Genomic DNA, 10,915 nt, shown 5'->3' with positions numbered 1-10,915 from the left:
ACCACCACTGATTGTGCTGTTTTGGGAAGGACACGGGAGGGCACAATGCACGCCTCTTCTGTGTGTCCCTCCTGGGTCTCTGGCGGCAACGGCGTGTCTGTTAAATGAACTGCCGTTTTGTGAGCTCTGATTGGCTCACGAACCGGCAGTTCATTTAACAGACACGCCGCTGTCGCCGGAGACCCAGGAGGGACACACAGGAGAGGCACGCACTGTGCCCTCCCCTGTCCGTCCCAAAACGCACAGCACGGGGGGGAGCATATTTGGCACTGGGGGGTATATGTGTACCTGGCACTAGGGGAGCATATTTGGCACTGGGGGGTATATGTGTACCTGGCACTGGGGGGGGGCATATTTGGCACTGGGGGGTATATGTGTACCTGGCACTGGGGGAGCATATTTGGCACTGGGGGGTATATGTGTACCTGGCACTGGTGGTGCATATTTGGCACTGTGGGGGTATATGTGTACCTGGCACTGGGGGGGCATATTTGGCACTGGGGGGGTATATGTGTACCTGGTACTGGGGGGGCATATTTGGCACTGGGGGGTATATGTGTACCTGGCACTGGGGGAGCATATTTGGCACTGGGGGGGTATATGTGTACCTGGCACTGGTGGTGCATATTTGGCACTGGGGGGGTATATGTGTACCTGGCACTGGGGGGGCATATTTGGCACTGGGGGGGTATATGTGTACCTGGTACTGGGGGGGGCATATTTGGCACTGGGGGGTATATGTGTACCTGGCACTGGGGGAGCATATTTGGCACTGGGGGGGTATATGTGTACCTGGCACTGGGGGGGGGCATATTTGGCACTGGGGGTATATGTGTACCTGGCACTGGGGGGGCATATCTTGCACTGGGGGGTATATGTGTACCTGGAACTGGGGGGCATATGTGTACCTGGCACTGGGGGGGCATATTTGGCACTGGGGGGTATATGTGTCCCTGGCACTGGGGAGGGGCATATTTGGCACTGGGGGGTATATCTGTATCTGGCAGTGGGGGGGCATATTTGGCACTGGGGGCATATGTGTACCTGGCACTGGGGGGGCATATTTGGCAATGGGAGTATGTGTGTAGCTGGCACTGGGGGGTCATATAGGGCACTGGGGGCATATGTGTATCTGGCACTGTGGGGGAATATCTGGCACTAGGGGCATATGTGGCACTGGGAGTACAGGCCTAGCAACAAGCATTACCCCCTGGTTACAAGCACAACACCCAGCTCATGAAATCCCTGGCAACAAGCATTACCCCCTAGCAATGAGCATGACACTCCTGGCACTGCATGAAACCCCTGGCAAACGAATATTACCCCCTGGCAAAAAACTTGAAACCCAGCACGATACCTCTGGCAACAAGCATAACACCCAGCGCATAAAATCCCTGGCAACGAGCATGACACCCTGAGCATGAAAACCCCTGGCACCGTGCATAGAACCAAGAGCATGAAACCCCTGGCAACAAGCAGTTAATTTAAAAGTAATTAGAAGCCTTACTGTAGGACTTAATGTGTAATGGGCATTGCGGTGTATGGCATAATGTATCACGGACATTGCGGTGTGTGTCATAATGTGTCACAAGCATTACGGTGTGTGGTATACTATATCACGGGCATTGTGGTATGTGGTATAATGTCTCAGGGGCATTGCAGTGTGTGGTATAATGTATAATGGGCATTGCGGTGTGTGGCATAGGGTATAACGGGCATTGCGGTATGTGTCACATGCATTACGGTATGTGGTATACTATATCACGGGCATTGTGGTATGTGGTATAATGTCTCAGGGTCTTTGCAGTGTGTGGCGTAATGTATCACGGACATTGCAGTGTGTGTCATAATGAGTCACAGGCATTGTATGTGCTAGAATGTATCAGGGGCATTGCAGTGTGTAACATAATGTATAACGGGCCTTGCGATGCATGTCATAATGTGTCGGGGGCATTATGGTGTGTGGCATATTGTGTCATGGGCATTATTGTGTGTGGCATAATGTCTAAGGGCCATTGCAGTATGTGGCATAATGTATAATGGGCACTACTATAAGGAGGAAAAATGTAAGGGGCATGAATCAGGATTTTTTTTTTCCTGTGGTGGCCAACGTCTGCGCGTGCAGGTTGCGAAACTGGGGTATAAGGTAATCTTTTCCTGCAATGCCATGCCCCTTTATGCAAAGCCACACCCATTTAAGCAAGGCCATGCCCTTTTTGCGGCGTGCGCAGATTCTTCGATTTACTGGGGCCAATTATGGGGGGAGGAGGGGCGCCAGAGAATGTTTTGGCCTGGGGGAGAAAAATTTCTAGTTACGCCCCTGCTTATGTAAGTAGAATTTAAAAACACCAAGTTATAATTCCTGTTCAGATAGGTCCTTAAGACAATCTGTTAATGATATCACTATTTTTAAGCACTTGTAAAGTCACGGTTAGAATATATTTAAATATAATTAAAATCAATAGGACCTAAATCCATTAGGACCAATACTGGAGGGAAGTTTATGCACTAGCTGAGTGTTTGGACACAGACAAGGTGGTTCTGTAAGTATCAAGTTCTTGAATTAGTTAAATTCCATCTAATATCACCATATATATTTATATAACCTTAATATTTATTTATTTAATTAGGTTATACCCATCGGCTATTATACTGGAGGGGAATCTGTACACCAGTAAAGGGTGGTTACTAACAAAGTGATCTTTGTAAGTATTAAAGCTCCCAATAAATCTAATTCTGCTTATTGATTAAAATTACATTTATAATATCAATTTATTTGATTAGGCCTACTATCAAGCATTTTAAATAGAAAACTCAATAACAAATTTAGAATTAACTGCAGCATCTACAGGAGAAGATTTCTCCTGAGGAGAAGAAACACTCATTTATTTACCATCTACAATTTGATCTAAAGTAAGTAACTAAAAGGTGATACAGTTGACCACTTATTATTAATATGTGGGTATGTAGTAATGAATATATGGACATATGAGTGTATAGATACAAAGTTATCACAGGATGTATAAAATATATATATATATATATATATATAAATATACACAAAATATCCTTTATGCAATAAGCTATGTTACAAAAGTTCAGATCTTGTTCCAACTAGCCATATTATGATACCTTATTTATGTATGTATTCTTCATTTAAGAAACCCCTGAAGTCATGATTGACAAACACGTTGGGTGACTATCATTAATCCTTATTTGAGTGACTCAAGTCTAATTGAATTCCCCAGAAAGAGGACATTAACGGGTTAAAATCCATGAGAAGGATTTACTATGCTTATGAGTCAATATAAAATTGTAATAAGTGAATTTTTATTATTTTATGTATGTCACATTTTATGAATATGTTTTAATAAATTCTGCTGTATATCATCTTTACTCGGTGCAACTTAGAGATAATTCATCTTTGGGAAATATTCATTTACTTCTTATCCAATATCATAAAATACCAAGCAAACAGTGCTAAAAGTAAATATTAATTAGCGCTCCTCAGGACCCATTGACACTATATATATATATATATATATATATATATATATAGATAGATACGTGTGTGTGTGTGTGTGTGTGTGTGTGTGTGTGTGTGTGTGTTTGTTAGATTATATTCTGTAAAGAATATGTTTGCTGAATATTACAGGATAGAGGTTCTATTGTATCTGATGATGCAGAAATATAGAAATGGATTAAGCTGAGGTCCCCCTCTTGTTTCTATGAGAACAGGAAAATACAGAGAAACATTACAGAAAGGCTTGCAACCACCATTTTGATCACTAATTTGTCACTTCCCCACCCTGCGGTAAGTGCAGGGCCGGATTAAGGGCCACATGGACCTGGAGTTGAAAATGATCAAGGGCCTACTGTAAGATGCGATGGATCTGTGATGATTGTGGGTGTGGGTACCCCTAAACTATCAGCTACACTGTTTCCCTAAGTACATAAAAATACAAACATTGCATACATTTCTGAGAAAACTAGAAAAACAATTTTAATACTTATGATTTATGGCTGACTGTGTGGACAACTGGGTGGCTGGTCATCATCATGATGGGCCTATTTTTATGTGGAGGCCTGGAGATACAGCTTCATCCTCCCCATTGTTAATATGGCCAGGGTAGGTGCATCCTTATATAATGGGCAAGACATTAAGAAAATTATGTTATTACTCTCCTGCAACAAACTACCCATTAATTACTAACTTAGGCCCAGTTGGATGCGTGCGTGGGTGGGTGGGTGGGTGGGGGGGCAGTTAAAGTCCAGACACCGGAATCCCGACACTGAAAATGCCAACAGATGCACAAGGTGAATGTGAGGGTTTGGGTTATGGTTAGGCAGTAGGGGGGTTAAGGCTAGTCTGCAGAGGTGGGGAAGGTTAGGGTTAGGCTGCGGTGGGGTGGATGGGGGCCGTAAGCATTAGGCAGCAGGAGGAGTCAGTTAGGGGTAGGTGTCAAATACTTACCCAGAAATCATCTGCATTCTCAGTATCAGGATTGCAGTGTTTGTATCATGGCCGCCGGGATTTCATACCCAACCCGGTCCAGTACTATAAGAGTTTACATTTACCACATAAGACCGTTAAAGTTAACAATTATCTTTTCACTTTATCCTCATATACTCTTGGCAGACCTTCTATTCAGGATTTTGTAAATAATTAACCTAATTGATTGTTCAAGCACATTCGCACACAGGGAAGTCCTTAGTATCTGATTTTCTCAGAGAAGTAGAGAATGCTGTTCATCAAAAGTTGAAAAAGAACGTTAGATTACTAACCTTATAAAAATAGAAACCACTTTTGCTTGTAAAACTTAAAATAGCTGCATTTAAACATATTAGATTATGTAAAATCTTTGCCTATGGCATTCTCTGTGTAATGTGTAGGTAAAGTGACTAACTGTTAGATCTGTAGATCGGTGGGTACACGTCTGCTGCTGGCGTTACTTGCCAGTGACATCCGTCGGGATGGAGAAAAGGTCACAGGACCATCACACTCCTTATTCTGCTTGTATTCTGGATTGTGTTCTCCTATAGCATCTGGTGTACCTGGTCGGCTGACTCCCTTTAGGTCCGATTTAGAGAGTGCCCATGATCTATTAGCACCAAAAGTGTAACGCCCTTTGCTGGTAGATTCCTGTATATAGCCACTTCTCTCGCCCACCTTAGAATAGTGCCATGGAGCACTGACCCTCCTGGATTTTCGTAATGCATTACTAGTTGTGGCACAAATACTATTTTGTGCAGAGCTATCCTCCATGTCTTCTGAGGGTATCTCAGTCATTATTCCCATATGTAAACCTTGTGCACTTTCAACACTGGAATAAGTGCTTCGGATAAAACCACTTTTCCGCTGTGGAGGGTTTTTTGCAGTCTTATTCCCAGAAGCAATTGTTTTATTCATGCTTTCATTATTGTTAGAGCTAGTGTTGTGAAAGTGACTTTCTGTTGTGTTTGCAGAGTTAACCTCATTAGCGGATTTGGTTTCTTGTTCATCAAGAATACATGTATTACTGGTCTCTGTGCGCATATCTGCAATAGGATGAAATCCACAAGGAGGATTTAAAATTGGATATACAGCTGGATCATTTTGCTTTTCCATCAACAAGGTGTAGTTACTGGGTGCTGAAGGAAGGGTCTTTTGAGGGCTAGAAGATGTGCCAATGCATGTATGAGTTACTGTGGAACGTTTCTTGGGTTTAATTACATAAAAATCATCAAATTCATCTTTAAATTTATATCGCACTATACATCCTTTTCTGACTTTTTTCACCCCAAGATGTCCTATTTCCAGAATGTTAAGAAACAGAGAGACAGCTGCTATACACTGCATAAATAGCATAAATACTGTCTTCTCGGTAGGTCTGGATACAAAACAGTCAACCACGTTGGGACAAGGGTCTCTTTGACATTTATAGAGAGGATTCAGCTGAACTCCATAAAGTAAATGCTGACCAACCATAAAGCCGACCTCGACAGCAGATCTGGTGAATATATGTATGATGTAGGTACAGAGGAGAGAGCCTCGAAGGGGAGCCTTATTGAGTTTTCTTTGCTCCAGTTGTCTCAATTCACGTTCTAATCTCTTACGGTCCTCAGTGAACTCATACTCAACTCCTTCAAGCTCTCCTTTCAACTGAGCTTTCTTTCTGTGCCTTTCTTTCTCAAGAGCCCTCAGTCTGTAAATTGCATGGCCCATATAAACCAATGATGGTGAAGACACAAAGATGACCTGCAGCACCCAGTATCTAATCAGGGATATAGGAAATGCTTGGTCATAACACACAGTTTTGCATCCAGGCTGGTCTGTATTGCATACAAACTGTGACTGTTCATCATTCCATACTTCTTCAGCTGCCACACCCAAGACCAGCATACGAAATATAAACAGAATGGTAAGCCAGATCTTTCCAACTATGGTGGAGTGGATGTGGACTTCCTCCAGAATGACCCCAAGGAAATTCCAGTCTCCCATGTTTAGTCCACCATCTCAACACTACAAAAGTAAACAATATTCCATGGCGCAATTAATTCAGGCAAGCACATAGTGAAAACATAGTATTGGACAACATCATAATTCTATGTCATTTTATTTTAGGCAGCATTCTATACTGACAAAGATTATGAGGAACATCTATGAAAACTTTTATACAGTTAACTATGTAGAAAAGTTTGTGTTGCATTGTGAGATCATATATAATAAGGGTAAGTTACCCATATAGTTAAGTTAACCATTCAAATATTAGCTCAAGGAACCCTAACAGTCCAGGTTTTAAGGATATCCATGCTTAAGTACAGGTGACTGAATTAGTAATTCAGTTATTTTGATTTTAGAATCTTTGCACAAGCATTGATATTCTTAAAACCTGGACTGTTAGGGTGCCTTGAGGACCAAATGTGAGAAGCCCTGACTTATACTACTCTAACTGCTTGGTTGCATATAGATTACTTCACATATATGCTATTTGACCTACTCTAGAAAGTTTTTACATTGCCATTCATTTTTAAATCATGCTTCTTAAGAAAACTATATTTTCTTGATGAAGTCCTACACATATTACAAATGCAATATTTGCCTTTTATTCATAATAGCGTTGACCTTCCAATGGCTGGTGAACCTTAATTAACCACGTCTTAACATATTAAGAATACTTGTTCAGTCATTATTACGTGCGCTATGTCAGGAGTTTGTGTGGATATACTGTATTAGACAGGACAATCTGAAATATATATATTGTTTACATCATGTTACTAACCACTGCTATCATTTACACCTACTGTATAACATAAATTATACAGGTCATTCTTAAATTACTATATACTGAAAAATAATATTTTGTAATTATATATATATATATATATATATATATATATATATATATATATAATTATTTAAGTTTGTTAAGATTTACCAGTATAAGTGTGTGTGTGTGTGTGTGTGTGTGTGTGTGTGTGTGTGAGTGAGTGAGAGAGCGCACAGGAATGCATAAAATTAGATGTCTCTGTACTTCTGTCATGTCTGGCGAAGGCACAGCTCTAAACTAAAAATATTATGATCATTTGCCTCAGATAATGTCAAATCCATTTTGAGAGCTAAAATGACTTATCCATTATCACCAATGCTCAGCCAGCTAAAAAATAGTCACAATGGCCGAACATTCTAACAGTGACCTTATAGTGAAAGTGCTATATGAAATTCTCAGAATGTCTCCATGCTTTATAGCATACATATTATTTAATGGCTTTTAATTACAATTTTTGTCTAACTGTTAATTGTGTTCTATACTATTTACTTTCATAACAGCTGGAATTCTTTTTCACTACACATTCAGATGAAGGCAAACATTGCATTCATGCCACAAAGCACCAGAGATACAAAGTAGGACTTACTGAATCATAATAAAGAGAAAGATACATAAGTATAGACTAATATCTACAGTGCATATACAGTATATGCCATGGTTAATATACAAATTATATGTTGCAGCGTTTATGTGTGCAAGTTTACAAATATTTCAGGAAGACAGCAGGTTGGTAATGTTATCTATAGCAGAGGTGCATGCAGTTTATGGCATACCTTTTTGATTTACTCTGACTCAGGTAGGACTCCATGGAGCTAATCGTGCTTGACCTGTGAAGCTACCATTGTGATGAGGACAGGAAAAAAAGCTGGCACTGTGTGTTCATCTTATACTCAGCATATAAAAATCAATGTATGTACAGCCTGACATCGCTCCCAGCTACATGTAAATGGTTTAGATAACCCACTCTATTCCAGAAGCTTGCTAAAATAGTGTTCCTGGGTAGTGGAGTTGCATGGAAACAAAGCAACTTGGTAATGTTATTATTGTTGGTACATAGCTATTTAATCGCTGGGTTCAAAAGGACACTGAAACCTGCCCCTGAGAGACTTGTTGTGGAACACCAGGTATAGGTATATACTTGTGCATTACAATTCATATGAAGCTCTGTAAGTAAAGTTGGATTTTTTCACTCTGTCTATGGCTTCTCTGATCGCCTTTTTTTGTTTCTCATTAAATAGCTATGTCACAGAAATTAACATTTTAATTGCAATCTACTTATATAACACATTTTCTGACCTTTCTCAAAACTGACATTATTGTAAATGTTAATGTTTAATGTTTAACCTGCTACCTATTGATTCACAATAACACAGTAATGCATCCCATTGTCCAACTAAATGCAATGTACTGTATATAAACAAATGTAATCCTTGAAAGGGTGCTACCCAGGGTTTGCAAGGTATCTGGATGCTAGGTTGACATGGATAAGGTTGACAGTCAATAGGTCGGCAGACATTAGATTGACATGATCAAAAGGTTGACATGGACAAAAATGCTACATGGCAATGGTCAATACTGGGGGTCCACATTAGTACCATGGGGTATAGACGGATCCACTAGGGGCCAGGGCACTTTAAGACTTTGATAGTGTGGGCTGGCTCCTCCCTCTATACCCCTCCTACCAGACTCAGTTTAAGAAAATGTGCCCGGAGGAGCCGGTAACACTTAAGGAAGCTCCTGAAGAGTTTTCTGCATTTATTTTTCTGTTTGTTATTTTCAGGCAGGTCTGGTTGGCACCAGCCTGCCTGCTTCGTGGGACTTAGGAGAGGGGGATGGCCCAACCGCCCATAGGGTTAATTGTCCCATTCCCCGCTGACAGGACACTGAGCTCCTGAGGGAACTATTTGCAAGCCCCACCACGGCAATCGTACATTCCCGCAGCACACGGCCACCCGTAACAGAGCCAGAAGTGAGAAGAGTGGTGAGTAGAAAGCTGGCGTCCCAGTTAGCGGGTCGTCGGTGGTAATGGCGGCATAAGGGTATGGAGACGCAGCGCTGACAGGCAGGCTGCGGCTCCAGGTTTCAGAGGCATACTATGTGTGTTCCGCTGTGAGGGGTGAGCTGAAGCCTTAAATTACAAAATACCCACACTGGCAGCAGCTTAGATTGGTTCTAACCCACTGTAAAGCACATTAAAAACCTCAGCCAGTATAAAAAACAGGGAAGACGGCGCTCCATTAAGGGGGCGGGGCTTCACTATGAGCGGATCCAGCGGCTCACCAGCGCCATTTTCCCTCTGCAGCTCTCACTGAACAGACTGCTAGAGAAGTGCATCTCCTCCACAAGGACCCCAGATTACCTCAGCGGCACCAGGGGTAGAGCCGACCCTAACCAATATGATGCCCTAGGCAAGATTTTGGCTGGTGCCCCCTAGCACCACCGCTGGTTCCGCCTCTGACCTTGCACCTCTTTCCCAGCACCATCACCCCTCACCCATAGCAGTCCTTATTTTGGTGTTTGTACCCCCTATTTCTCTGACGTCCTAGTGGATGCTGGGGACTCCGTCAGGACCATGGGGAATAGCGGCTCCGCAGGAAACAGGGCACAAAAGTAAAAGCTTTAGGATCAGGTGGTGTGCACTGGCTCCTCCCCCTATGACCCTCCTCCAAGCCTCAGTTAGATTTTTGTGCCCGGCCGAGAAGGGTGCAATCTAGGTGGCTCTCCTAAAGAGCTGCTTAGAGTAAAAGTTTTGTTAGGTTTTTTATTTTCAGTGAGTCCTGCTGGCAACAGGCTCACTGCATCGAGGGACTTAGGGGAGAGAAGTGAACTCACCTGCGTGCAGGATGGATTGGCTTCTTAGGCTACTGGACACCATTAGCTCCAGAGGGAGTCGGAACACAGGTCTCACCCTGGGGTTCGTCCCGGAGCCGCGCCGCCGACCCCCTTGCAGATGCCGAAAAGTGAAGAGGTCCAGAAACTGGCGGCAGAAGACTTTTCAGTCTTCATAAGGTAGCGCACAGCACTGCAGCTGTGCGCCATTGTTGTCAGCACACTTCATAGCAGCGGTCACTGAGGGTGCAGGGCGCTGGGGGGGGCGCCCTGGGCAGCAATGATAGTACCTTATTCTGGCTAAAAATACATCACATATAGCCCCTGGGGGCTATATGGATGTATTTAACCCCTGCCAGGTCTCAGAAAAACGGGAGAAGAAGCCCGCCGAAAAGGGGGCGGGGCCTATTCTCCTCAGCACACAGCGCCATTTTCCCTCACAGAAATGCTGGTGGGAAGGCTCCCAGGCTCTCCCCTGCACTGCACTACAGAAACAGGGTTAAAACAGAGAGGGGGGGCACTTATTTGGCGATATGACTATATATATTAAAATGCTATAAGGGGAAAAACACTTATATAAAGGTTGTCCCTGTATAATTATAGCGTTTTTGGTGTGTGCTGGCAAACTCTCCCTCTGTCTCCCCAAAGGGCTAGTGGGGTCCTGTCCTCTATCAGAGCATTCCCTGTGTGTGTGCTGTGTGTCGGTACGTGTGTGTCGACATGTATGAGGACGATGTTGGTGAGGAGGCGGAGCAATTGCCTGTAATGGTGATGTC

The 10,915-nt window shown here is 42.9% G+C and overlaps 1 protein-coding gene across 1 annotated transcript; it reads right to left on the bottom strand.

Annotated features, from left to right (window-relative positions):
* Positions 1 to 4,909: 4,909 nt before the first annotated feature.
* On the bottom strand, positions 4,910 to 6,481 carry GJA9 (gap junction protein alpha 9). Its single transcript, XM_063957191.1, has one exon. The coding sequence runs from the start codon at positions 6,479 to 6,481 to the stop codon at positions 4,910 to 4,912; it is 1,572 nt and encodes a 523-aa protein (XP_063813261.1).
* Positions 6,482 to 10,915: the final 4,434 nt, after the last annotated feature.

This window comes from Pseudophryne corroboree, chromosome 2 (assembly GCF_028390025.1).
Source record: "Pseudophryne corroboree isolate aPseCor3 chromosome 2, aPseCor3.hap2, whole genome shotgun sequence".
NCBI lineage: Eukaryota > Metazoa > Chordata > Amphibia > Anura > Myobatrachidae > Pseudophryne > Pseudophryne corroboree.
Note: the sequence above shows the minus strand (reverse complement) of the source record. Positions and strands in the feature narration are given on the sequence as shown.